The sequence below is a fragment of the Lindgomyces ingoldianus genome (assembly GCF_010093535.1).
Source record: "Lindgomyces ingoldianus strain ATCC 200398 unplaced genomic scaffold BDR25scaffold_41, whole genome shotgun sequence".
Taxonomy (NCBI): Eukaryota; Fungi; Ascomycota; class Dothideomycetes; order Pleosporales; family Lindgomycetaceae; genus Lindgomyces; species Lindgomyces ingoldianus.
In genome coordinates, this window is record NW_022985202.1 from 508,655 (window position 1) to 534,704 (window position 26,050).

At 47.2% G+C, this 26,050-nt stretch overlaps 10 protein-coding genes across 10 annotated transcripts; 7 read left to right on the forward strand and 3 right to left on the reverse strand.

The window, feature by feature from the left end:
• Nucleotides 1–5,151: 5,151 nt before the first annotated feature.
• BDR25DRAFT_361006 (uncharacterized protein) lies at nucleotides 5,152–7,378 on the forward strand (the record flags this gene model as incomplete). Its single annotated transcript, XM_033696341.1, has 14 exons — nucleotides 5,152–5,292; nucleotides 5,342–5,429; nucleotides 5,457–5,498; nucleotides 5,545–5,789; nucleotides 5,816–5,886; nucleotides 5,949–6,035; nucleotides 6,085–6,210; nucleotides 6,237–6,519; nucleotides 6,543–6,742; nucleotides 6,813–6,923; nucleotides 6,955–7,096; nucleotides 7,149–7,207; nucleotides 7,248–7,265; nucleotides 7,339–7,378. 14 exons carry the CDS (start codon nucleotides 5,152–5,154, stop codon nucleotides 7,376–7,378), a joined length of 1,653 nt encoding a protein of 550 aa, XP_033541946.1.
• On the reverse strand, nucleotides 7,273–9,736 carry BDR25DRAFT_306924 (FAD monooxygenase-like protein). Its single transcript, XM_033690743.1, has 4 exons — nucleotides 9,336–9,736; nucleotides 8,510–9,276; nucleotides 8,376–8,458; nucleotides 7,273–8,328 (listed from the first exon to the last, which is right to left on the reverse strand). The coding sequence occupies exons 1-4, from the start codon at nucleotides 9,581–9,583 to the stop codon at nucleotides 7,405–7,407; spliced, it is 2,022 nt and encodes a 673-aa protein (XP_033541947.1). The 5' UTR covers nucleotides 9,584–9,736; the 3' UTR covers nucleotides 7,273–7,404.
• Nucleotides 9,737–10,523: 787 nt separating this feature from the next.
• Nucleotides 10,524–11,459, forward strand: BDR25DRAFT_346387 (amidase signature enzyme; the record flags this gene model as incomplete). Its single annotated transcript, XM_033694139.1, has 3 exons — nucleotides 10,524–10,914; nucleotides 10,996–11,187; nucleotides 11,268–11,459. Exons 1-3 carry the CDS (start codon nucleotides 10,753–10,755, stop codon nucleotides 11,457–11,459), a joined length of 546 nt encoding a protein of 181 aa, XP_033541948.1. The 5' UTR covers nucleotides 10,524–10,752.
• A 1,276-nt stretch (nucleotides 11,460–12,735) lies between these two features.
• On the forward strand, nucleotides 12,736–13,922 carry BDR25DRAFT_346388 (polysaccharide deacetylase family protein). Its single transcript, XM_033694140.1, has 3 exons — nucleotides 12,736–12,936; nucleotides 12,998–13,679; nucleotides 13,731–13,922. Exons 1-3 carry the CDS (start codon nucleotides 12,831–12,833, stop codon nucleotides 13,885–13,887), a joined length of 945 nt encoding a protein of 314 aa, XP_033541949.1. The 5' UTR covers nucleotides 12,736–12,830; the 3' UTR covers nucleotides 13,888–13,922.
• A 376-nt stretch (nucleotides 13,923–14,298) lies between these two features.
• On the forward strand, nucleotides 14,299–16,038 carry BDR25DRAFT_270996 (FAD binding domain-containing protein; the record flags this gene model as incomplete). The annotated part of the gene is made up of 3 exons (XM_033687233.1): nucleotides 14,299–14,501; nucleotides 14,580–15,222; nucleotides 15,305–16,038. The coding sequence occupies exons 1-3, from the start codon at nucleotides 14,439–14,441 to the stop codon at nucleotides 16,036–16,038; spliced, it is 1,440 nt and encodes a 479-aa protein (XP_033541950.1). The 5' UTR covers nucleotides 14,299–14,438.
• A 641-nt stretch (nucleotides 16,039–16,679) lies between these two features.
• BDR25DRAFT_295946 (uncharacterized protein) lies at nucleotides 16,680–17,427 on the forward strand. The gene is made up of 2 exons (XM_033688882.1): nucleotides 16,680–16,704; nucleotides 16,761–17,427. Exon 2 carries the CDS (start codon nucleotides 16,767–16,769, stop codon nucleotides 17,184–17,186), a length of 420 nt encoding a protein of 139 aa, XP_033541951.1. The 5' UTR covers nucleotides 16,680–16,704; nucleotides 16,761–16,766; the 3' UTR covers nucleotides 17,187–17,427.
• Nucleotides 17,271–17,964, reverse strand: BDR25DRAFT_271004 (uncharacterized protein). The gene is made up of 3 exons (XM_033687234.1): nucleotides 17,611–17,964; nucleotides 17,433–17,561; nucleotides 17,271–17,386 (listed from the first exon to the last, which is right to left on the reverse strand). Exons 1-3 carry the CDS (start codon nucleotides 17,894–17,896, stop codon nucleotides 17,313–17,315), a joined length of 489 nt encoding a protein of 162 aa, XP_033541952.1. The 5' UTR covers nucleotides 17,897–17,964; the 3' UTR covers nucleotides 17,271–17,312.
• Nucleotides 17,965–19,411: 1,447 nt separating this feature from the next.
• Nucleotides 19,412–22,148, reverse strand: BDR25DRAFT_346390 (uncharacterized protein; the record flags this gene model as incomplete). The annotated part of the gene is made up of 3 exons (XM_033694141.1): nucleotides 19,412–20,837; nucleotides 20,885–21,675; nucleotides 21,724–22,148. 3 exons carry the CDS (start codon nucleotides 22,146–22,148, stop codon nucleotides 19,630–19,632), a joined length of 2,424 nt encoding a protein of 807 aa, XP_033541953.1. The 3' UTR covers nucleotides 19,412–19,629.
• Nucleotides 22,149–23,196: 1,048 nt separating this feature from the next.
• On the forward strand, nucleotides 23,197–23,685 carry BDR25DRAFT_318805 (uncharacterized protein; the record flags this gene model as incomplete). Its single annotated transcript, XM_033691771.1, has 2 exons — nucleotides 23,197–23,287; nucleotides 23,405–23,685. The coding sequence occupies 2 exons, from the start codon at nucleotides 23,197–23,199 to the stop codon at nucleotides 23,683–23,685; spliced, it is 372 nt and encodes a 123-aa protein (XP_033541954.1).
• Nucleotides 23,686–25,046: 1,361 nt separating this feature from the next.
• Nucleotides 25,047–25,954, forward strand: BDR25DRAFT_241091 (uncharacterized protein; the record flags this gene model as incomplete). Its single annotated transcript, XM_033685730.1, has 3 exons — nucleotides 25,047–25,111; nucleotides 25,167–25,525; nucleotides 25,611–25,954. 3 exons carry the CDS (start codon nucleotides 25,047–25,049, stop codon nucleotides 25,952–25,954), a joined length of 768 nt encoding a protein of 255 aa, XP_033541955.1.
• Between the last annotated feature and the right edge of the window lie 96 nt (nucleotides 25,955–26,050).

The following is a 26,050-nucleotide window of genomic DNA, read 5'->3' on the forward strand; positions in this document are numbered from 1 at the left end:
GCCTCATCCTCACATGCCTCATCCAGCCGTTCTGCCACCCAGATATATCATGCTGCCTCATCCCGACGCTTAGAGAAGGCCCGCATGGCCTCACCTGGCCCATCTAGGCCGTCCTCGCGTGAAGCAACTCCTTTAAAGCATATGCAAGATACCCGGGCTAAGGAGCACCTAAATAATGCCCGCTATAACGTCAGAATTGCCTTTAAGATTAACATTGCCCTTAATTTCCTATTAATCCTAGCAACTTTATGTGAGTGCGAGCAGTGCTTCTTATAGGCTAAGAAGACTATTATAATAAGGAGGAATTAACTATTAGCGTTAATAATAGAGGAATTAGTTACATAACATTGCTGTTACTAGTAAGATTAACAACTGTAGATCTTATAAGGGGTATTATAACTTCCTAATTAGGTATAGTCTTTAGCTTTAGCGCAATTACTTCATAATACTTCAGTTACTGTATCCGAACCGTACACCAACGTCATCTCTCCCGTACAGTTAGTTAGTAACAGCCGACTCTTCCGTAACTGTACTATACAACCTCCAAAAGGCTCCGTAACTAACGGTTGGACACACTGGCTACGCCGCTTCACCCACGCCCTTAATAACTACTAAAATAGTATTGTTCTTCTCGGACTTGTCTTTCCCCATTTCGGGCTTTGCAGTAATACTCGGAGTGCGCTTAATTTCAATTTCTCTCTCAGCAATCCAGAAGGGGCCGGGCGTGCGAAAGGCCAAGTCCTTCATCCAGTTGAAATGGGCACAGCCCGGGCATTGAATTCTGCTTACTTACCCCACGCAATACAAGGACTTCGTGTCCATGACGTTGAGAGAAATTCCTTTTCGCTAAATTTAACGCATTTGTATTTGATACTGTCTTGGAGGTATGTCAGCAGATCGTATTGTGCTGCATTTGGAAGGAAGAGAGCATATTCTGAGGATTCAGGGGTGTCCTACGCTGGCTGGGTGAGCGTACACCCTTGGCCACCTTTCCTAGGGTTCTGCGCCGGTTATGTAGATATGCCCTCTTCATTTCGTACACTGGAGATGCGCATTGATTTTTGCAGCCTCCTTATTTTCCTCATCTGATGACCAAGTGTGGAAGACCGCCTCTTCGTTTGACTCTGAACTCCAATGGTAGTAGGCAGATCTCGTCACAAATAGTCTTATTTTTTTTTGGCTTTCGCATTGATTATAAAAACGGCTGACCCATGCGTACACTTCCTACCGCCCAAGGACGCCAACCGTGCCCGCGATGGGTGCAATTGCATAGGAGGGGTAGTACTGGTTGATAGTCATTGAATCCCTTGAGAAATTTCAGGATGTGGAACACTACTTGCAAATTTGATAGAAATAGATGGAATACTGGTGATATTGCCCTGAAAGGGTTGCGAAGCATCACCCTCAAGCGATGATTTAAGTCGGAGTTCGTCGCCCTCATTGGGCGGTGCTTCTCGGGGGCTTAGGACGTGGGTGGTATCTATTATTTTCGCCCCGAGAGGTTCAAAACTTTATGTCTCTAGCGATGGTTCATCTTGGCTACTTGGAGTCCCTAGACATTGGTTTCGTTTCCATCCATAGTCATAGCGGCGGTGAAGAGCTCTCGAACCGAGCCCATTACCCGCATCAATGCTTTTCGCTTGAATGGAATATCTGAAAATTGGATATTGAACGTAATATTTGTTGTCCCAGCCTTGGCAGCAGCGCACAACTCATAAAGTGGCCCGCACAGATTTCCTCCTGGTACTGCAGTCACTTCCTCAATCAGCGTGCCCAATAGGCCGTACTACTGACAGTACTGAGTACGGTGTACGGTTGATTTAGACTGTACGAACGTACAGCAATCTTCTGTTAGTGCGTACAATAGCTGTTGCCCTAAGTACTGTCTGTAGTACAGTGTACAGTTAGCATTTTAGAATAGCTTGTAAGGCTTAATTTAGTGTTTTAAAAAGCCCTTGCTAGAGAAGCTGCTATAAAGGGCTAATTAGTAGAAAATCTTATGTGTAACACTAATTTAGCTGCTTAAAGGAGACTTTGTCTACTTATCTAAATAGTATAGCTTATTAAAATTAGAATAATGCTTATTACTAACTACTTTTTATTATAAAATTACTTATCTACACGCTTTATAGCTTTATAGGCCTTATTAAGTTAATCTAGTGTTGCTGTTATACACTTTATAAAGTCTTAAAGGCTTAAAAAATTAAAAGTAATTTATAATACTTTTACTAGCTTATTTTATAAGGCTACACTACTTACTAGTAATAAGTAATTAAAAAAGTACTTAGAAAAGTGTAATTATAATACTAGCACTAAGTTTAAGATTAACTAAAGTAATATATAGCTATTAGATTTAAAAGAGGCTCTACTAGCTATGTAATTAAGTTACTAGGTAAAAAATAAAAAAATAATAAAAAGTAACTATAAAGTCTTAAAAGTGTAGCTTTATAAAGCAGATTTAATGCTATATAAGAAGTAAAGTAAAGTTATACACCTTTAGCTCTACTATTAGTGCTATAAGCAACATTATAAAGGCGCTGTAAAAGTAGTTAATAGTTATAACTATATAGTAAAGCATTTATAAAAAAAGTATAAAGTTAATATTAATAAAAAGCTTTTACTTAATAGCTCTTAAGCTTCTTAGCACTTATAAAAGGCAGCTAAAGTAGGAGTAGTAGGCTTGTTACACAGGCTATCTTATATACCTTAGCAGGAAGGCCCTCTGCGCAGTGCCCTAGTAGATTAGGTTATAGTGCAGGATTAATTATTTAAAAACACTATTTTTATAAAAACTTAAGGCTTTATTAGCTAGAATTACATAAATCTTTTTACTACTTTTTTATAATTATACACTACACTTTCTACTAATATTTAGAATGTATTTATATAGTAGAAGTAAGAGATTTTAATAGTACTAAATTTAGCATTATTAAAAATTATGTTAAGTGTAGATATATAAAGTAGTAAAAATTACTTTTTGTTTCTTACAGTAGTAGCTTATTTTATTAGTAAGTATGCATAGGCTACTATTACTACTTTTCTACAACACTAACTCTGCTAAATGCTTTATATAAATAATAAAATCTTTTTATTAAATTTAAAAACCTTTATAGTAACTATACTAAAAGTGTGTAAGCTTTTAAAGTAGCTACTACTATTATTAAATATAATATTATGTTAAAATTTAGTTACTTTATTAGAGATAATATGTTAAATAATAATAATAAGCTTATTTAAAGCTTTAATAATTACCTAAATCTACTATATAAGCTTAACAGGCAGCACTAAATCTGCTGCGCTAGCCACACTATTTAGGTAGTTATAAAGGCTATTATATATAGTAAAGGTGTTACTAAATTTAAGCAGAAGCTTACTAGAGCTACTCTTTATAATTAATTTAAGCTATATAAAAAGCGCAGTATTATTAAGTGTCTTTATAATCTTATAAACAGCATCTTAGCCTTACATAAGCACATAAGGCTTTTTAACACTATATAAAAAGACCTAGCTAAAGAGGACCTTATTTAGGAGTTTAGTACACTTAATTTTGTACATAATAGTAGAGTACACTAGCACTTAGTATATTTTATGCTCCTACGCTGCTTTAAGCTTAAAGAGGTAATTAGCTACTTCTAAAAGCAATAAAAAGGCTTTTTTAATACTAAGAATAAAGCTTACTATACTAGATTTAACACCTTATTAGATCTTATAACTAAAGATAATTAGGATAAGATTAAGCGCTTTATAAGCTTTTTAAAAAAGTTTTATTAAATAATAAAAAAACTTAAAGGTAATAGCTTATTTAGCTTACTTTAGTAAATAATTATAAAGCTATAGTGCCTTTAAATTTACTTTAATTAGATAAGTAACACTTTTACTAATAAGCTTAGCTTTTTTTACTTTAAAAGTGCTGTCTAGTTTAGCTATTAGAAGCTTATAACCTACTAAAGTAAGCTAATTCTTAAGCCTTTAGCCTTATATTATGTAGTAGTAACTATACTTTATTTTTAGCTGTAATTACTATAGTTTTAAACCTACTAGCGCTATTATAAGGCCTAAATTAATAAAGTAACTTAGTTAATAAAGATAATCTTTACACAGTATGTAAATGCTAAAGATAAAAATAAAAATAAAAATAAAAATAAAGCTAAGGCTTTATTTTTAAAGCGTTATAAACTACTTAGTAGTAACTATTATAATATTAATTATAAAAACTGCCTTGCTGTTAACCTCTCTCTTATAATAAATAAGCGCTTATATAAGTGTAAAAGGCTATTAAATAAGCTATAATTCTACTATAACACTATACACCCTAATCTTTATAAGAATTACTTATTACTACATAAAGATTCTCTATAGTAGTAGCTTACTAGAGGTAAATTAAGCTATTTTATTTTTTATAAAATTGCTTTTAATTTCCTTACTATCCTAGCTATAAGCTATAAGTGTAAGAGGTGTTTTAGTGCTGCTAGCTATACTATAACTAATAATTATAACAACTTATTAGGTGTAATAATTAAGGCTATATAGCTGCAAAAGCACTAGATTAAACACTAAATAGTAAGAAGTAAGCTTCTAGCTCTAGCTGCTCACGTTACTAAAGAAAATAGCCTTATAGGGAGCTATTAGGCCTTTAACTCTACCTCTTCTATAGTATAGCGTATTAATAGTTATAATGTACATTAATTGTACAGTACTACCTGTACAGCTTATTTTAAACAGTGCGGTTACTGTCCGTACAGCTGCCTCTCCTCCTCACGACCGTACGTACGTACAGGCAATCTCGTCCGTACAGGCCTCAAAATCTCCTAATCGTACAGTAGTACGGACTGTTGGGCACGCTGTCCTCAATCCTTATAATAACGAAGAGCGCGGTGAGGTTTTGTTACCTCCTGTTATATGACATGAATCGACGTGCACATTTAAATTACCAGTAGAAATATTGCTGGTCTGTATTGGCTGCTGTCCCCGTTATAGTGTGCCCGTATATGGCTGCGTCGGGACTGCCTCTTACTGTCATATTGGCATCATGAGGAATGCGTGAAGGTTACGGAGGTTTCCACATGCTGAATAATTCCCTCATCGGAGAATATTGTCCACATGACCTAAGGGGGGCTCTCTCGATCGGTTTCTCTCTTCGGCCACGGCCGAATGCGGTCTACCAAGTCCTTTGCACGTGAGGCTGAATGGTTTGTTAACCACGACAAAATTATGAGATACCCCATCCGGATCCCAAAGAACCCCTGGAAGGCACAAGAATCCCTCCGTTCCCAGAATGGCATCAGGGTGCTTGTGCACTAGCTCTTTTACTGGGGCTGGATGCAACGCTTGATCATCCGAGAACATCAGTTTATCGAGGTCTCCCGAGGGTCTCCGAGAGGAAAACTTGTCTAAAGTCTCTGATATGATGGAGATCCATAATAATATTTGTATGTCCTGAGGTGGCTTTTGCGTAGGGGCTTACATCCTCCGGTTTGGGGTTGTGGTTTCTCTCGGCGGTGTGCGCTTCCAACACAGCCACATGTTCTCCGGGATCGGTTCTAGAATCTAATTTATCAGACAGTAATGAGGAAAGCTCTGGGACAAAGTCTCTCATATTAGCATCACTATCAGCGTTTGCGAAGCAGCTCCTGGTTATCAATGCCACCGAGGAAGCGCTCCAATGTTGCTGTGACGAGATTAGCTCTATTCCCACGGCATTGGGAGCCACGATCGAGAGATTCATCTTGACGACGCTGTGTTTATGCCCTGGCACAATCCGTGGGAGGAAGTCGGAGGTAGGCGAGAAGGTGTAGCTGATGGCGCACCGGGGTAGGAGTTTCCGGTTATTCCAGGTCTGAAAATATTCCCTGGATTGAAGTTGGAATGGGAAGAAGGCAGGGAGTCGTAGAGAGTGCGTTGAGACGGCGCGATTTATCTCACTTCAATGAGGAACCATGCAGTTAAAGCCGATGCTGGGCGAAAGAGATAGAGGATGACGGAGATAATGGAAGTCATTCTGCCTTCGATGAGAAGCCATTTCCTGCCTTGGGTATGTAGATAATTGATCCACAAGACTCCATACGAGATTCAATCCTCTGGGAGCAGCTACCAGAAGCGCGCTTCCGAAGAAGACAGCAATCCGAAATCCAAGTCCCCCTTGCATGTAGAGGAGATTGAGACCGAGCACCATTCCGGCGACGAATTCGGCTTCAAGTACCCCGAGTCAAAGTCGGATGGCCAACATTCTAGCGAAGTTCTTCGTGGCGGACTGGAGTGCACACGCCCTCCAACTGGTCGTCACTGCGAATCAATCGTCAGTTGCAGTTCTCTACATCTGTTTCATCGAATAATTACGCTTCGCTAGCGTACCTTTCCTCCTACAATTCTTCGTCATCATACCCAACGGCAAATGGCAAATTCAGAAACATTAGGCATTCCATCTGCTTTTGCATTGCCCAAATTACTATGTCCGCCGATTTGAATAATTACATCAGCATGAGGAACGGCGAGAGGGATAAGTCGAATTTGCGGACTATCGTATGTCGTTAGCAATGCGGTAGAAAATGGAGAGAAATGACGGTCGGAGGGATACCATCAGATCTCTCCGCGGCATAGTCGATGTACTCCGTCGCAAAGCCGACTTCTTAACCTTTCTCGGACTCGAACGTCATAGCTATAAAGCAGACCAGAAAGCCTTTTCACAATTGGCTGTCAGGCGGAGACTCGACGTCCCAGATGCAGTTCCTGAAACTTGCGACGAGTGATGAAGGTTGAAATGTTACACTACTGCAGCTCTGAAAGTAAAGTTCTGGGGGCAGGGAATTATCGAGACAACACATCCTCCCATTTAAAATTCTTCTTTTCCTAAGGAAGCTGACCCATCGATCTGGAGCCTATTCCATGACTCGCGAGCTAGGTTGGAAATGCGAACCGGACTATCGGTGATAGATAAATAGGTGTTCGGATCCGTAGTGAGATGGTAAAGTTAAAACTGCAGCAAAGTGGGGGAAGTGGCACCACCCACGATCGGCTAGGGTTAGCTCCGGTTGAGATGGGCATTTGTCCCGGCACCATGGGTTCTTTGAGCGGAGCACCAAGAGAATGGTTAGTGGAAGTGAAATTTAGGCAAGGCGAAAGGGACGAAGAAAATGGGGACAAAATTCTAGTGGGGAAGGATCTCGGAACTTGCACGGCAAACTTACCATAAATTTTATCTAGCGTCTTCGTTGAAGCAATTTAGATTTGGAATGCCCTTGTCTGGGTAGGGCGCAGTTGTTGGAAGAGTATGATGGCTGATCTAATATTGAGATTGATCAAATTATATTAGGTACTTACATCTTTTGAGTGTGGACATAGCAACACCGAAAACGCCAGTCGCATGCAATGGTCTATGTAGAAGAAAACAACAACCGCCCATCTCCGTCATATATCGCATAGAAATTGTTCATAATACTCATCCATCCACCTCACCGCGCTCAACCCACTCTCTCTACTCCCGTTCGGCCACCGTCGTAGTGTGCCGACATATCCATCAGGCCTGACATTGAGAACGACCACTTCATCTTCGTCCAAACCATCTAGCCACTTGTCCAGACATTTCTGCTTGCGGGTATCTTTATCCGGGCAATCGTCCAGGTAGAAAGTCCATCTCGAATCTCGTAGAGTCGCTGGAAGATCTTCAATCTCGATCTCATATCGTGGCATATCCGTGACCAATGCATACGTGAAAACACCGCTCACTGGGGTGTACCGCTCCGGACACACAAACTCGTCATGTGGTGCGGCTAATGGCGGCTGAATGGTGTATGACGCGTTTCCAGCTAGGGTAACTCGTCCGACATAGCATGACATAGACTGATGCATGTTACACACAGCATCTAAGAATGGCTTTGCAACGTGCACGTCGCGGCAAAAGAAATAAATGCGGAACTGCCCTAGTGCCGGAATGTCGGTCTGGATGTCGACAGGGTTGGCGTCGATGAAACGCGTGACCTTGGCTGGAGGAAGTAGGTATCCTGGTCTAAGCTGTCCCAGGCCGTGGCCTTTGGATGGAATGTTCAAGACGTTGTAGTCGTAGTTGACGCCATACCCTGAGATGAAGGCCTGGTGCTTCACGAAGTTCGCTGCCAGGGCCTCGGGGTCGCCGGCCGCAAAGGCATTGGCGTGCTCGAAATCGAAATTGACTAGATCTTCTGCAATCTTCTTGCGCTCCAGCTCGTACGTTGCGAGGAGGGCTGGCTTGGCGAGACCGCGAACAGCAAAGTTGAGCTTCCAGGCGAGGTTCCAGGCGTCATGCATTGAAGTGTTCATTCCTTGGGCAGCTTTGGGCGAGTGGGTATGGCTAGCCTGTACAGAGTTAAGGATGATCAACAAAGATGTGCAGTGTAACTCACATCTCCGGCAATGAACACCTTTCGATCGTGATCCGTAAATCTGTTGGCTACTCGCTGTCCAATCTTATAGCGACTGAACCATTCTGCACCGAGTTAGCCACCTACTCTCCGGATCGACAGAAGTGCTGGCTCACCAATACTCCTCCACTGAAGGCTGTACGGATTCATGATCTCCTGAGCGCGCTTCATGACGAACTCCTGTGTGAGCCGTTCTCTGGCCGTGCTCTCCTTTGTATCCGGCTTCAGTTCAATGTACAATCGCGTCAGATTCCTCTCACGGGGGATCATTAGGATCGAGCCAAGCTCCTCCGAGTGCACGATAACCTTGCTCCAGATGTCGGGAAAGTCTGTATCCAGCACTCCATCCAAAACGCCCCAAATGGCGTCGTAGGAAGCACCCACTGGCCGGGCGTCTGGCAGGCACTTGCGCACTTGCGAATGCGCACCGTCACACCCAACCAGGTAGCGCGTTCCATATGTCCTCTTGGTGTGGTCGGCCTGCTTGCACGTGATCTGCAGCGGCCTGACCTTTTGGGGAGTATAGTCAAAATCGACAAACACCGTTGCCCGCTCCACGTCGACCCCTCGTTCCTTGAGGTCGTCGTGGAAGAGCTGCTCCACCATCCCCTGGTGCACGAGGAGGATGTAGGGGTCGAGCAGGTCGACAATAGGCGGGTAGTGGATCTCGCGGCCAGTGCGACGCAGCGACTGGTGGGGGGTCGACTTCCAGAAGGCAATGTCGTATATCCTCACGCCCTTCCGCAGCAACGGCTCGGCCAGGCGCATCTGGCGCAGGGTCTCAATAGTCTTGGGCTGGATTCCGTCAGCGCGTCCCGTGGAAGTTCTGTCGGGCCGGTCGTCGATGATGCGTGTTTTGATGCCGTACCGCACCAGATTGTCCCTGCCCTTCTCGTCAGCGCGACTGCCCTCCTCGGGGCGTAAGGGAAGGAGCGAACTCACGCGAGCATCAGCCCTGCGGGCCCCGCGCCCACCACCACAACATCGCTGAGAGTATTTCGGTAGTCGTCTTCGTGAGAGACGGTCGACGATGTCGTGGACATGGACATGACATCGATGCTGCCGGAGCGCACAGAGTCTGTCTTCAGGCCCGGCGCCATCTTCTGGATCTTGGTCGACGACGACGACGTCGAGGGCGGCTTTTGCGAGGCACTGGAGCGCTTCATGAGGTCCCAGAACGAAGCGGTCATGCTGGCAAAAGCGTGGCACCTAAGAGATGGGACGAAAATGGGGGTGACGGAAGTCCGGGCAGGACCGCACTTTTGTTTCCTCTACGTCCCTTGGGCACTCCATGACGGCTCTTCGAGGCTCCCAGCGGACAATGCGGAAGAAAATGTTTTCAAAAATCGCAATTGATGGGGTGACAACGTCCGGGGACCCTGCGCACACCTCTCAAGAAAATGCTGATGTGCTGGGGTTGGGCGGTCTTGGCGGCCTCCGGTCGCCCTTGCATCACCCCCACTGCTTGCTCCAAGGTTTTTGCAGGTCCTCGCTCTCCCAACTGCGGCATCCCGAGACCTCCCGGTACTGGACACCATTGGTGCGGCTCTAGCTCCCATCCATGAAGCTTTTTGCATCTGCGGCCCTCTCCCGATCAGGAGTCCTTCCACAAATCTCCCCTTGAAAGGCGTGACGTCCTCCTGAATCCTTCTGCTGCACACGCCTCAACACCATCCGACCCATCGTGAAATGTCCAATACGAGCGCCCCTAGCCGGCTCGAGATTGCCCAGAGCAAGTGCCGGCTTCGTAACGAGGCCACCAAAGAGTCACACCGACAACCTCAACTCTCAGACTGACGTCTGCACACCGTTCTCTGTAATGCCTCCTACCTAGGTAATAGTGGATGCTGATGAGTCCGTCGCAATCTAGCCTCTGCAAGTCGACAGTTCGGGAGCCAAACGCTCTTCATGGAGAGAACCACAATGAGGCTGTTCGGGACTTGACAGCCGTAGGCCACGTGGATGATATTCTCCTAATGCTCTTGTCTAGCGCTATGACCGCGGAGATGCTTTGCGCCGCCTATATCAGCCGGGAAGGCGTCAGGTCCCAAGCTCTCGGAGTCGCTTCGAGATGTATTCTTTCTGACCTGATTCTCACGCCATGACTTTGCAGGGCAATCGAAGCTCATCAACGTGTAACTCTTGCCTGAAACTTCCTCGGCCTTTCCCCAGGCGTGAACTGACCAGCTTAGACGAATTGGCGCGTGTTTGCTACCCGGATTGACCGAAGGGGCGGATCACGACTGATAATTCGCTAGCCTTACCGAAATTCTTTTCGACGATGCCCTCAAGCGAGCCGCGCACTGGATGAATTTTCGAAGAGCATAGACGACTCGTGGGGCCACTACATGGAATCCCCATGACGCCGAAGGACCAGTCTGATATCCAGGGGTACGACTGCACGCTCGGATATGTAGGACGTGCCTGCATGCCGGCTGCACAGGATTCCGTTTTGGTTTCGTTGTTGAAACAGATGGGAGCCGTAATCATCGCCAAGTCCAATCTTCCCCAAAGTATCATGGTAAGTCTCCAGCTCCCTCCGGACGTCTGAGACGTTCAGTTATCGTTATCGTCACATTAAGCTCAAAACTACTCAAAGTAGTGCGAAACGGAAAACCCGATGTGGGGTTTAACAATTCACCCGAAGAATCCCGACTCTACACCCGGCGGCTCTCCTAGCAGAGAGGGTGCGCTTTTGTTTCTTTGTAGTTCCGTTGTCGGATGGGGCACAGACATCGGTGGAAGTATCCGCATCCCTTCCCACATGCTCGGCCTCTCTGGCCTGAAGCCGAGCGTAAGCCATGAACCTTTCCAGAACTTACCTACCCTAAACCAAGCCACTGGAGCCTATATGTTTCCTGCCGATATTCTGAGTCCACGACAACCGTATTATTGTCTGCTGATGGCACCGACAGGCCTCCCGTATCACACGGTGTTACAGTCTCGACGGAAGGCCAAGAACATGTGCCGTCGGTAGTTGGGCCCATGGCAGGAAGTCTAGGCTCCATCATCTCCGCCACCAATGCGGTCATTGCTGCAACACCATGGAATCTGGACCCCAAATGATGTCCACCGCCTTGGCGAGATAATATGTTCAGAGACGTTCAGAGAAGACCTCTTGTGATTGGCGTTATGCATGACGATGGTGTTGTCAAACCTCATCCGCCTGTAGCGCGAGTCTTGACAAGCGTCGTGTCCAAGTTACAGGCTGCAGGGCATGAAGTTATCCCTTGTTCCCCGGACAGTCTACATGAGGAGTGCATTAATATTATGGTATCACGCCCGTCTTACCCTAATTTCTAATTTCACACGCGAGCCTATCTTCAGTTCAGGATCAATATTATACTGTGGATGGAGGAGACGACATCCGACACGACGTTGAAGCTAGAGGCGAGCCTTTCATCCCCCATGTCGAGGCTCTCGTTAATCGCGGGAAACCAATCTCGGTCTACGCGTACTAGCAATTAAACAAGCAAAAGCCTGCGGCGCAGAAACGGTTTCGGGACTTATGGAACTCCACTGTGTCGCCGACTTCGGGGAGCACGATTGACGTACTCCTTTCTCCTGTGATGCTTCATCTAGCAGTGCCCTATCGTAAATGCCGATGGGTCGGTTACACGAAGATCTTCAATTTCGTCGATTACTCAGCTCTAGCCCTTCCGACGGGTGAAGTCTCAATCGAGATTGATCATATGTCGGCTGCTACGATGGGCTCGTACAAGCCTAGGAACGAGCTTGACAAGTGGAATTGGAGTCTCTTTGACCTTGAAAGTATGGCTGGCGTACGCATCGTGTTCAGGTTGTTGCTAGAAAGTTAGAGAAAGAGAAGGTACTTGGAACCGCCAAAGTTTATTATTGATATGTTACTAAGGGCTTCGCCAACGCCATAAAGATTTGCGGCCTGCAAAGCATCAGCGTAAGTTCCCGGGGATTCCTAGATTACGCAGTTTCCATGATTGCTGCACATTGCCATTCACTAAACTGGATTTTTTTTACATGGAGATATCGATATCTTAGTACAACCCTCTGAGGACACATATGCCCTATGCTTGGTGAACGTTCGCATGCCGCCGTATTGCGGATAAATGCTCAATCTTAGTGTTGAATCCCTTCTCGATCAAGGACCTTGTGGTCTTTCCTGTGTTCCTTCGTGCAACAGCGTGAATCCCAGAAGTTCTATATCGCTCTAGTGAAGGGGCGGGAGCTAATGCACGCTCCCGTGATAAGAGAGTTGATATCACCCCCACCTTCGACATGCTGGTTGTTTTGTTTCCGTTGTACGACGTCCATCTCCGAAGCTAAGAGCGGGGTTATTGCCTCAGCAATCCTTAAGCGGGCAACTGTTTGCTCCTCAGAAAATTTCTAACCCTTTGTCTTCACATTTCGGGACGATTTCCTGCGGCATTTCCTGCCACGACCTTCAGTCAAGGCGAGATCATGGGCAAGAAGCGCGTGCTTGTGAGCTACGGAGTGGACATTGACGCTGTCGCTGGATGGCTGGGCTCGTATGGAGGAGAGGATTCGACGAGCGATATCAGCAGAGGTGAGCTACCTGTGTCACTTCTTACTAGCTATGATACGATTTTACTAGCGCGTGACAACAGGCCTCTGGGCTGGAACCGTAGGCACACAGCGGCTGCTTAAACTCTTCAGAAAGTACAACATCAAGGCGACGTGGTTCATTCCAGGCCACTCACTCGAGACGTTTCCTGAGGACTGCGCTGCCGTGCGTGACGCGGGTCATGAAATCGGTCTTCATGGCTACTCCCACGAGAATCCTGTCGACATGACTTTCGAGCAGCAGCGCGATGTGCTGGATAAAACCTACAAGATGCTCACCAAATTCTGTGGTAAGCCGCCCCGGGGCAGCGTTGCACCGTGGTGGGAGACCTCCCAAGAGGGCTGTGAGCTGCTGCTCAGCTATGGCATCGAGTACGACCACAGCATGTCGCACGAGGACCATCGCTGTTACTGGCTCCGTACTGGCGACCAGTGGACCAAGATTGATTATAGTAAGAACGCTGCTGATTGGATGAAACCGCTGGTGAGGGGCCAGGAGACTGGTTTGGTTGAAATCCCTGGGAGCTGGTACATCGATGACTTGCCACCCATGATGTTTATGAAGAAAGCTCCAAATAGTCATGGATGGGTGAATCCGAGAGATGTCGAGGATATTTGGAAAGACCACTTCGACTACTTCTACCGGGAGTACGACGAGTTCATCTTTCCGATGACAATCCATCCTGACGTCTCTGGCCGGCCACATGTCCTCCTCATGCACGAGAGGTCAGTATTATCGCCAGGAGCTTAAACCCTGAGGCTAACGAAGACTCTAAGGATCATCGAGCACATTAACAAACATGAAGGGGTAGAGTGGGTGACGATGGAGCAGATGTGTGACGATTTTAAGAGTAGGAACAAGCCCCCAGTAGGCGCAATGATGCCAGCACCACCGGGCGAGATCTTGAAGAAGCAGGTCGAGGGCAAGGCTTGAGCATACAGCAGAGCAACTTCCAGTCGACAGTAGAGAATACGGCGCAGCTTTTGCGGCACTGCCATAAAGCGAGCACATGTACAAGAGCAATCAAATCACCAGTTTGAAACTAAAGGAACTATCGGAACTATCGGAATGAGCCCCCCCACCACACAGAACTTTGGGAGCTATGACCTCCGTACCCCTCACCCATCCCGCAACCTTGTACCCCCACTCTTTCGAATCTGGAACAGACTGAATGTAGAACTTACCACCACTCTTCATTTTTGGCCTCAGAAATGCCGATCACCACTTTTCTGCGAACGGAATCCTTCCGGACACAATCTAGGTCGGTAACCTAGTAACTTGGCTTAGCTACTTTCTTGGTCGCGTGCGTTGGGGGATACGTGGGTATCGCCGGGCTAAGATGACGGCAATTTTAGTTCAAACATCACTTTTGTAGATTTTCAAGCGGTTCCTCTTCCGCTACCTTGAATGGACTTCTGTATCGATTCCTTCGGGTCATCGCCTCATATTGTCCCCGCCTGCCCAATTCCAGACCTGTTGTCACAATGACACCCACAAGACCGCGGGTCTTGCAAAAGATTACAAGAGATGCAGTTGACCAGCTAGCTGTAGGATTCCTAATTACAAATTACTATTGACCCCTACCCTATGGTGATGGCCCCCAAGGCTGACCTCGTGACGTTTAGGTTATTATCGTTGGGGCAGGCCTGGGAGGACTCGGTGCAGCAATCTCCATCCTTCTCGCTGGCCACAACGTCCACATCCTTGAATCCGCATCTCAGATCTCTGAAGTCGGCGCCGGAATACAGTGCCTCCCCAACAGCTCTCGCGTGCTGATCGCTTGGGGGATGGAGGACAAACTATCTCAGTATGCTACACGGCCAAAACAATGCAACATGATCGGGTGGAAGGGCGAGCACATTTCCGAAATGAACTTCCATGAGTATGAATCGGAGTGCGGAACACCATTTTGGGATTTTCACCGAGCGAACCTTCACCAGTGCTTGCTAGACAGGGCTGTTGAACTCGGTGCGACGGTCGAGAAAAATGCGAGAGTTGTTGATATTGAATATTCCTTGGATCAATGCACGGCCATAGCCGTTCTTGCAGATGGTGAAAGGCGAAAAGCTGATATAATCGTTGGCGCGGATGGCATTCATTCCAAGTGCCGAGAACTTTTACTTGGAAAAGAAGACCCACCCATATTGACCGGGGATCTTGCGTATCGCTTACTGCTGAATACCGAGGACATGATGAAGGATCCTGAGCTGCGTGGATTTGTAGAGGATCCACAGGTCAACTACTGGATGGGTCCCGATGCACATGCGGGTACACAGAAATTTCTTCTTTCATTTCTCTTTACGCGATAGCCTTCGAGCCCCACTTGCCGTACGAGGCTGACAAAATGCAGTGAACTACGTGTTGCGTGGCGGCAAACTCTTTAACATGGTTCTCCTTGTCCCTGACGACATGCCTGCGGGCGCCACAACGCTCGCCGGGAACGTTGAAGAAATGCGCGCTCTTTACAAGGATTGGGATCCACGGATCCCGAAATTGCTGGCGCTTTGTGAGTCAGTTTGTAAATGGCGGCTGTGCATCAGACCTAGCCTGGATCCCTCTTGGAATCATGAATCTGGCGCTTTCACAATTCTAGGAGATGCAGCGCACGCTACATTGCCGTACCTCGCGAGTGGAGCCGGAATGAGTCTGGAGGATGGACATGTGTTAGGGTTATGTTTAGCTCAGGTCTTGGGGAAGAATGTATTACAAAAGAAAAGAGCGCTTGAGGTGTATGAACGGTGTAGACGGCAGAGGACTGAACGTATAGTCCAGCGTGGGAATGTTCAGCAGCACTTGTACCATGTCCATGATGGAGAGGAACAGCGCGAACGCGATCGATTGCTAAAAGCTTTTGGGGAGTTTAATGGAAAAGGAAAGGTTGGAGAAGTCGAGCTTGGGGAGAAAGGATTGATCGATGAGACGGACCCCTTACCATGGAGATGGGCTGGGGTGGGAAAGTGGTTGTTGACTTATGATTGTGAGAAGGATGTAGAAAAAAGGTGGGCAGAAGTCGAGACCCTTCATCGAGAAAATATTGTAGAGAGAAGACCCGTTGGTAGCGAGGTTGTTAGAGCGGTGTTGTAGAGAGTCGGAAGATGTCGGAGATGATGTTCTGATCTAAATCCATCGGCGTCTTGGACGGTCGGGATCAGGTTCGCATCATATGAGAAGAATCTTCTGCTCGCCCTCTGCTTCTTATGTGCTTCAATTGTACTGCCGATAATCATAGAAAAAAAAAAAGGCATTCTCTTGGTGTTTCTCGCGGATTCTAGTAGTGGTTTTGGAGATTAACTATGACCTGCTATTTGGATTCTATGCGGCCATTATTCGGAACCAAAGCATAGGCGCTATGGCGAAGCTACTAAACCCGATCTATTCACTCTGCCCGAGTGTGGACATTTACAACGATGGCGATATCCCAAATATAGACCCGCACAGATGGGCCCTCCAGTTTGGTACTTAGCTTGATCTCTTAGTACTAGAGCCTGTGCGTAGTACAATTGTGAGATCCTAGGGTACTCGGCTCCTTGACTGGTTTCTAGTAAAAAGGCAACATCAAGATGATTGTTGCGCATTCTTCATATGCATTCCTTAATGTATGAAGCCTATCAACGTCCCGACAGGCAGGCTCATGATAGCCAATCAGAGAAATATTAGATAAGCAGAAAGGTTTTCGAAAGCGTGATTTTCAAACCTTTCGCTGACCTACATCCGAGATAAAGGGGCTCCAGGATTGGTGGAACGGCATTTGTACTATGCCCGTAATTATCTTCGCATGTACGTCTTTGAACTAACTAGTATACTAGGCTTCGATGGGGATGGGTCCCAAGACGTATCGATTCCTCAACGCCAACCAAGTCAAGCGACTTTATGCCACTTTTATAGCCAATGGCTTGCCAACTCAAACAGAACTACTAGAGTCAGCAGTCGCATCGCCGATAAACATTAAACACTATACCGGTCAGCAAGATCTTTTCGCACTCGCAGGGGACTTTTCTGAGAAGATTATGAAGAACCATGCCTTTCAGGATGGCAACAAAAGGATAGCCCTTGTTGCAGCGGACATGTTATTGAAGATTAATGGATACCGGCTCCAGCGAATTCCACTCAGCGGCGGCAATAATAAGGAACTTGAACAGGCTCACGTCAAGGTTGTCACAAATGAGTGGTCGGCAGAAGAATTAGGAAAACTCTACGCAAGGGTTGCGATCCCCCTTGGGCCTAGGACATAATGGTATTTTCACAATAAAGCCGCAGAGCATTACGAATGCATGAGGACACCACGAGTAAACTTCAAGTCCTAAGTCAAGAGCCATAGGTGATGAGGGGATTCTGCGCATACCCGTAACCTCGACAGACTACATATCCTTGAGGTTATCTAACACCGGCTTCATTTCGCGCCACGTCTCTTGAGACTCTTTTGCAAATTCAGCTGGTGAAAAGTAAGCAACTAAAAACCACTGTCTGTTAAATCGTACCGTCTGGTGTCTTATCTAAGGCAATTGTATGTGTAGCTCCAAACAGATATAATGTAGCAGGGCTAGTTTTAGAGTTTGATTGACGAGGCAGATCGTGATCGATTGAAAGCTGCGGATATGGAGCCGACGCTTGGAAGGATATGAGGATGAGTAGAGTTACGATGAATACGCAACTTACTGCAAGTGAAGCGTCGAGTATCGTGATGGAACAGCAAATGCTCGGAGTCCGTGTTATGTGAAAATCCCTGTTGCAATGCACAGCCTGCCTTTATAGCAGTGCCAACATCTGTAGGCACGAGCACGTATGCCTCGTGGTCATCGCCAACTCGAATGCTAACTTCCCGTTCGGTTGGGAACCCTTTGGCATTTATAGTAACAAATTTTGCGAGTCTGCTGTGAAACGAGCGGTAGGAGCAAGGTATTTGAATGGTGTAGATATGGGCCCTTACCGACCGAAGAACCATGATAGGATGGTAAAGGGAGAGTTTAAAGGGCTGACAAGGAGCTCTACAAGGGAAAAGGAAGGGTGGAGATGGTTAATGGGGAATATACGAATCTGTTTTGGTCAGAAAATCGATGTTTAGTTCGTCATGGGCACGGTCCTATTGCTTAGTCAGCGATATAATCAGGCCATTTTTAACTCTCTGATCGAACCTGCCCTAGTGGTCTTTTGCGTTGACGATTACATTGTATTCTTCCTTCAGGTTTTGAAAGACTAGTCCCTCTTTGACCCTATGTTTGTTCACATGCGCCATTGTCAACTTCCAGGATGCGACTCATTGAAGCGGGTACCCTCGAGCTGAAGTGGTTTCAACGAGAAGGACCTACCATTGTACGCCATTCTCTCCCACACCTGGGGCGAAGATGAAGTCAGCTATCAGGATATGCGCTGGCTCCAGAAGGTGAGATCTATCTCGGATGAATTCAAAGACAACCCTTTGTACCCACTAGTCTTGATGCCAGCTTTTCCGGAGCCTCCTTAGCGTCCGAGGAAGACATAATGGCACGAGCTGGATGCGCCAAGATTGTCTAGACTGCGAAGATTGCGAAAGCAAAGGGATACCGCTATTTGTGGGCTGATGCATATTGCACTATATAGTTCCACCACTGGTGACAATGCCCTACGAACAGGGCGGTAGATGCCGCCGAAAACGGCGGAGTCGTCACCGAGCTTGAGGGACAAAATTTAGCTGGATGTGTTCTTGATTTCTGACTCAGTCACGTTTCTGCCTTCGGATCTATGCTCTTTGATGCTTCACCCCTGTAAAAGAGGCTGAATTCAAGCCTCTGAGCCGTGGCTGAGGTCGCCCTAATTTGAGGTTTGCGTTAGCATGATTATGCTTGGTCTCCTCCGACCCCTACGGGCCCGATTTCAGGACCAGCATAATCAGGGCCGATCGTGGCGAAATCAAAGCAGTGAGCAAGCAGCATGAGCTGTGGCTGTGTATACCTGAGCTCGTCATGAGCCAGCTTGAGCTCACCCTTAGCCGCGCCTTCAGCTCACCCTAAGCTAGCTTGAGCTCACCCTGAGCTAGCGTGATTGTGCCCGATTTAGGCCTGAGCTCCTCCTGATCGTGCCTGAGTAGAATGAATAGGGCCTGAAATCGGGGCTCGGCAGCTCGTAGGGATGGCCGGTGATAGGCTTGGAGTAGTCAGACCCCTGTGCCGCCGGTACTACTTCCTTTGCCTACAATCCTTAACTACACATATTCGGCCGGTGGTAGTCTCTCCTTCCAATCTTTATACTTTTCAAGTACAAGCTTTAACTGCCTAAACTGTCATTAGAATGGTTGGAGCAAAGTGTAACGCGCGTTCTAGATATTAACTTTGACGATATAGAGACCCTAAGTCGACTAACGACCAGCTTCGCTAAACTATTCTCAACCTAATTATGGGCATGTTTGTACAAACAGACACTCATAGACAAGCATCCCTTGACAGTAGCAGTATATTCACTACATTTACGGTAAGTTTGTTCTATCTGATTAAAGAAATGCCGCCCCTAGCTAAACCACATCATATCAATGTCAGATCCAGTGGTCAGGCAAGGCAGGCTTGAAGGTGACTATTGCGCGTAACCCGATGAGCTTCGGTTAAAAGATGTCGCGGGCCTCTCTGTCCGCAGAAATCGCCTAGCTCATTTTTGTCTTCCGTCGTCCGTTCCGCACACGATGCTGAACTCAGCCAATCGATTTCGTCATGCCGATTCATAGCACCTCTCCCACTCTTCCCATTTCTTTTCCAATTCCTTCTTGAGGTTCTCCAAGTCGACTACGGGAGGGTTGGTCCCGGGGCCGGTCACAGCGAACAGCTTCTCCATCTCCCCTATCTCGAACTCGACGAAAGAAGGGTGGAGCCTATAGGTAAGTGCTAGCTGCTCGAGATACTCTTTTCCAAGCGCCGCCCCTTCGCTCAACTCCCCCTTGAGACAAAGCGCATGTGTAAGGCTACTCATCGCGAAGAGTAGTCCCGGGTTATCGTCCTCCTTTCTACATCGCCACCTGAAAGGACGCTCGCCCATTTGAAATTGACCACGCTCTCGAAATATCTTGAGCGCCCCCCTGAGCAGTTTTGTCGCCTCGTCAAGCTTCAGCGTAGTGCCCTCCTTCACCAGGAAGGCGCCGAGCCGGGCAGATGATAATGCCACCATTTGATCGGCAGCTGGGCCAGGCTTCAATTTCTTGCACTCCTCCAACTTGGCAGCTAACGATGTCGCGTTTTCGAGTGCATCGACCAGTGGAAGGGAAAGCTTTTGGGCCGGCTGGGCGAATTTGTTGGTCATTTCCCGGACTCTCTGCTCAGAAGTGTAGAAAAAGCCCGTTGGGTGTAGGGCGTTGGGGTGAAATTCTGACGCCCTGGGTTCTAGCCAAGGCCTTTCTTGCTTTGCCCGAGCGAGCATCTTGTGAAAGCTAGAGAGTATACGGTCAAGATACATGTGATAGCGCGCCCAGGGGTACGCCGACGGATCCCAAAGGTGGGGCCAATCCTTTTTGAAGAATCCATGATAACGGGGAAACGGAACACCTGTGAGCGTTTGCCCAAGAGGTTCCATGAACGGATATCCTACTGGGAGGACAATCTCAACATGAAAAATGCCGCCCGCGTAAGGTGAATCAGAAGGGCCAAGGATGGTCCCTCGAAGATGGCGTATGTTGTTTCCTATGGGACTTACACTCAGGGACGGTGATATGTCCGAGTCGAGCATCTGCTGGAGGATGTGAAGGACTCGCCTCTCCGTCGGGTCTTGTGATTGAGAATATAGACGGATAACTTCTTCTGTGTGCGCTCTGTCGTATCTCTTGAGCCCCTCGAGGGATATCTGGACGTCCCCTGGTTGTGGACCGAGTTTATTCTGGTGAATGTCGATGTTGAGCTCTTTACCGTTCAGAGTGACACAATTAAGATCTTGAAGAATTTAGAATAGCCAGATACACCATCGACTCTCGACTTACCATTGAACAACGAAACTAACTCGGAATGGCTGTCAGGCTCTTTTTTGTTCTCAATGTCCAGACCTTCGCAGGCCTTTCTAATTGCGCTTGTCGTTGGGTCAGCCGAGATATGGCTGCTACTCTGGAGGGTGCTCGATTCGCTCGGGACCGGGCCTTGCTGGTGAATGGAAGATAGTTGGGATTGCTTTTCAGGCTTTTGGAGGGTTGTTCTCGTTGTACTTGCCGCTGCCCCGCCAGAGGTATCACTCCTGGGGAAGCTCGATCCGTTTTGACCGAGGCTCAGCTCATGAGTTAGCATTCGTCTGGATTGCCTGCTGGTTTCCTTTTCTCTATCCGTGGCCCAGACGGAGTCGGATCGAAGGTGGGATTTGGTATCCTCATCCGTGAGCCGTTTCGGATTCCGATTGGCAGAATGCCGTGGAGACGAGTCCTGGACGGATCTAGATGGACCATTCGTCGTCCTCTTTTCGTCGGTGCCATCTTCTTTCAGCTTGGGGTGTTCTGGTTCGTCGATGGAATGCCGCGGGGACGCGTCCAGGACAGACTCGGCATAGCTAGACATGTCACCGAAGGACTGTAGAACATTGTCTGGGAGGAGAGTTTGCAATCGCAGGATCTCTTCCAGAATCCGAGACGTGTCGGTTTTGATAGCAGTGGAGTGTTCGTGAAGAGCTCCTGCATCGCTCTTGAGCTCTGTGATATCCCGCTTGATGTTTTCGGTGGTGTCCTTGATATCTCTTGTATCCTGCTTGATGTCGCCAGTATCCCTCCTGATATCTTTCGTAATGGCACTAGTAAAAGATCAGGAATGTCGCGCATCTCAATCTGAGACCACTCACAGCACAACCACATCCAGCGCCAGCTCTAAAGCCGACTTACGCGCCTCTAGATTCGACCTCAACTTCGCCATATCATCACTCCCACTTAAAGCCCACTTTGCCTTCATTTTCACACCATTTCCCGAATGCTCTTGAAGCAGGTCCTCAATAGCATGCACCACGTCATAGCAACTCCCAATGATCTTCACGATGTGAGTCTGGACGACTTTTGGTATGGGTTCATCCCCCGAGGTCGGGTCCGCTGACTCGAAGTCGTCGGTTAGACCGTCGAGAGCGGTTTTTAAAGTGACTAGCTCGCTCTTGACGGCATCCCTATCGCTAGGAGCGTCGCGGACGGCTCGCACAAAGGTGTTGATGGTAAAGATAGCTTTGGTGATTGTCCCGGTTAGAGAGACAGCGCCGACGGTGATGGTTAGCGGTTCCATTGATTCTGGTTCCTAGTTCGCGGTACGAGTAGACCGGAGGCATGTGGTTTCTATAGGCGACGAGTGCAAAAGAGGACGTTCAGCCGGCCAGCTCTTAGCAGCAAGAGGGAGTCATGGGTGGAGTAGTTGTCGTGGAGACTAACGACGACGAGTAGCTAGCTTGCCATATCAGACAGACATTGTGGCGTTCACCAGCTTAGCAGCGGGCGGTAAGGCGGAATGTGCACGATTGCGCGTTTGAGTGGTGGAGAACCAGGCGCCTTTCTGGGGCTGTGCAAGTAGTAATAGTCATCCTGCAGACGGGAGGGGAGGCTGTGGAAATCGCGCTCAAAAGAGCATACATTAATTGTTGTTGATTGGGAAATTTGTTGCCTTTTTCGGGCTCTCAATCGCGAGCGTATAAGGTGGCTCACAGGGATCGTGGAATAAACAGTTAGAACATATCGGAGGGATGGGAAAAATACGGAAGGAAAATCTAAAGCAAGCGGAAAAATTACAAGTCGCGTAAAGGCGCTAATCGCTTCCATATTGTCACTAGTGTCCACCGGTTTTGCATTGCTAAGAGTAGCGGCGCAGAGCTCCAAGCCTCCAAGAAGCCACCAAGGTCCAACTCAATGTATCACTGGTATCAAGGATCTTCACTTTGTGTCGTATATCTAGGCGACGAGAGCCAAGGACCAAGGATCAAATCCTCTCGCTATATTTCAAGGCCGTACTTTCCTCGTCTAGGTGGGTCAGGAGAGGGTAGACGCTGCAGGAGCTTATCGGGCCGCATTAGGTTGTCTTTTACGACTGATCGTGGCACTATATAGTCCACAAACATTCTGCCCTACCCACGATTAGCAATGTAACCGGAATACCTATCTTTGTCTTGCAAAATGGTGAACTGAACGAAAAATCAATTGCGCAGAAAATTTAGTGGGCAACTAGCTGGGCAACTACTCGAGAGGAAGACGTAGCGTATTGACTCACGGGATTGTTTGGCATTCACATGGCGATGTTATATGGAGAGGGAGCAACGGCATTCATTCCCTTACAAGAATAAATCATGAAGAATAGTTCCGATCATACAGTCTTCGCCTGGAAAGCAGAGAATGCTAGGGTTTCAACTTTTCGAGGCTTACTAGCACATTCTCCAGGTGAGTTCAAGGACTGTGCCAATGTGTACAATACTGTCCTACACGCGAACTTCCCTTCGACCGTCACCAACCTCGGACTCCACCTAGAATTAAACCTGAGGCTACTGATCTCGGAAGACTCTTTTGTGGCAACATTACCAGCCGCGGCCGCTCAGAATCAACGCCTTGGAGTCATTATTAGGAAGCTCGGGTCTGATGAACAACAGTACACCAGAGTCAATGCCCAAAGCCTCACTCTCGCTGGAGAGGCCGACTCTATCGGAGAAAGGCGTCCAATCTACGCTCGACAGACTCCCTTGATACCGCGAAAGTTTGTGATCGAAGACTTGCATTGCTTCTACGTGCGTCCTAGCCAGCGCTCTGACAGTTCTGTCCAGCTCAGTACCGTCCAAGTTTAGCTACCCTAGAATTGGTCATGGGTCAAGGAACTCCGCATTCCCATCTAAAACTCGAAGTTTATTGGTATTTTGTGGATGAAACCAGAAACAAGACGGATGCGCCGGCACACCTGAGTTCGCTCAATGACAGCCGCCTAAGATCGGGTTGTGATCCCTTCCAGCTCCTTCACGGTTTCCATCGAGGGACCCGTCGCGTGTAGTGCAAGATTGTGAACGATAATTCCCAAGAATGGCCGAGCAAGAGCTCAAAGGAATTGTGGGAAGCTGCCATTGTTGCATGTGGACCATTTGACAGGCCACAGGTGTGACCCCAAGAACAGTGTCCTCCATGGTTTCCTTCAATGATCAACCTATTTTCACCAACGTCAGCATTAAATCAAGGCTTCACCGAGATAGGATTGCTCTTATTGTATACATTGACGGCTTGGAATCTGAGAGCGCACACTGAAACTAACATGAAGCCGTATTGCGTGTTTCCTCCCGACTCATGATTTGATCAGCCCTTCGTGAAAACCTAGAAGCCGAGAAATCAGGGGGATGTCGATCAAACCTCAGGGCATATCTGGGAGGATCACCAGAAAAGGAACAATCTGCATCTCAACTGCTCTCTGTTGGCCAAGTACTCTTGGATGTGGTTCTTTCCTAGGGTCGGAGTGTTGGAAAGCGGTTTTCGAGGCACGTTCACTCATCCAAGTACTTCGTACTAGAAATAGCCTCGGTAGTAAGGGCCGGCCTTTCGGCAGATTAAGTTCCCCGGATCGGTGGCCCCGCTACTATATTCTTGCTTTGTATGTTGTGCAGGGGATGTAGGACCCGGTATATGAAACTCGTGCGCGAAAATGTTAGATGGAAGGATCCTCTCGTCACTCCAGATTCGAACGGAGATTTCAATCATGAATTCAAAGGATATCCACGTTTGATGAGAGCGCCGCATTCGAACCAGAATTTGGGCCGGGGAGTGTTCTGTGTTTGATCGTGGACCGGTTATTAAAGAACCTGGTCCTTCATATGTGTAAGCGACACTTCATGTATGAGCATTTATTCTGCCGTCTATTAACCTGGATACAGCATCTCCACCAGAATAATCCCGGCTGACGCGCAAGTGGATGTCCACGAATTCTTAATTTGCGATATGACGTCTGCAATTTCGATGGCGAGAACAAACACTATTTGTTTTTGCACCTCGTCGTGAACCCTAGGAACGATAAGTGAGGGAATGATATCTATACTCGAATTCTATATGTTAGATTCCTTTTTATTGCCACGTTTTTCTTTGACCTCGAAATATCTGTCAAATACTGCCCTCAGGAAGGTATTTTCATCGTGTTGTTTTTCCTAGTCCCTGCATTTAAATGCCCTCCATGTCGATCCTTCTCCCGCTCTACGTATATCCCACCACCGGTGCTTGGGATCCATTATACTCTGCGTGAGGAATTGTCCTTTATCCTAGTCCTCATCCAGTCCCTGACACTCAGCTATAGAGCGAAAACCCACACCGACGTTGAGTTCACTGTCATCATCAATCCTTGCTCCGGCCCTGGCACTGGTTCTCTTCCCGACCAGTACTATCTAAACGAAATCCCAAAACTGCGAACATACGAAAACATTCGTACACTAGGCTACGTGGCGACGAACTACACTAAAAAGGACTTGAAGGATGTATTGGCGGAGATTGCAACGTATGCAAACTGGGAAAAGGTTGCAAATGATACCAAGATGAAGATTGACGGCATCTTTTTCGATGAAACCCCGAGCACGTATGATTCGTCCAAGTATGAGTACCTGAAGAAGGCTAGTCAAGCGGTGAAGAATGGAACTAGGTTTCGGGATCGATTCGTTGGTATATAGTTTTCATATTCCGCATTGTACTTACGGAGGTCTAGGGGGGGCTACCTCGACAAGAATATCTCGCTGATAACTCTCAGTACACAACCCGGGCCTCGTTCCAACATCTATTCTCACATCGAAAAACGTCCTCTCGCAGTCTTACATGAACCTATCCGATATCACCGTCGTCTTCGAAGAAACCTTCGACAAATGGATCAGCAAAAATACGTTCGACGCCCTTCAGAAAACTCAAGCTAGAAGATCTAAGACTGCCATTATTCTACACTCGATGCCGGATATCTCAAAGACAGTCATCGACTGGGTGGTTGAACAAGTCGAAAGCGCTGCAGACTGGGTGTTCTTGACAAATGTAAAGACTAAGGACGAGTATTATCATAGTTTTTCGGGGCTGTTTGATGACTTAGTGAGGTCATTAGGCTGACGGAAATGTTCTCGTTTGCCTCTATTTCAATTGAAACGTATTGTACATGTCGCAACAGATTTAGGGTATGCTACTACCTAGCCCTCAAAATCAGGA

Coding starts and splice junctions, on each gene's coding strand:
- BDR25DRAFT_306924 (XM_033690743.1), bottom strand. CDS start 9,583: ATGACCGCTTCGTTCTGGGACCTCATGAAGCGCTCCAGTGCCTCGCAA. Junction 9,277..9,335: donor CCCGCAGGGCTGATGCTCGC/GTGAGTTCGCTC, acceptor CGAGAAGGGCAG/GGACAATCTGGTGCGGTACG. Junction 8,329..8,375: donor AGGTGTTCATTGCCGGAGAT/GTGAGTTACACT, acceptor AACTCTGTACAG/GCTAGCCATACCCACTCGCC.
- BDR25DRAFT_346388 (XM_033694140.1), top strand. CDS start 12,831: ATGGGCAAGAAGCGCGTGCTTGTGAGCTACGGAGTGGACATTGACGCT. Junction 12,937..12,997: donor GACGAGCGATATCAGCAGAG/GTGAGCTACCTG, acceptor GCGTGACAACAG/GCCTCTGGGCTGGAACCGTA. Junction 13,680..13,730: donor GTCCTCCTCATGCACGAGAG/GTCAGTATTATC, acceptor GAAGACTCTAAG/GATCATCGAGCACATTAACA.
- BDR25DRAFT_295946 (XM_033688882.1), top strand. CDS start 16,767: ATGGGGATGGGTCCCAAGACGTATCGATTCCTCAACGCCAACCAAGTC.
- BDR25DRAFT_271004 (XM_033687234.1), bottom strand. CDS start 17,896: ATGGTTCTTCGGTCGGTAAGGGCCCATATCTACACCATTCAAATACCT. Junction 17,562..17,610: donor TACTCGACGCTTCACTTGCA/GTAAGTTGCGTA, acceptor TATCCTTCCAAG/CGTCGGCTCCATATCCGCAG. Junction 17,387..17,432: donor CTTAGATAAGACACCAGACG/GTACGATTTAAC, acceptor ACTTTTCACCAG/CTGAATTTGCAAAAGAGTCT.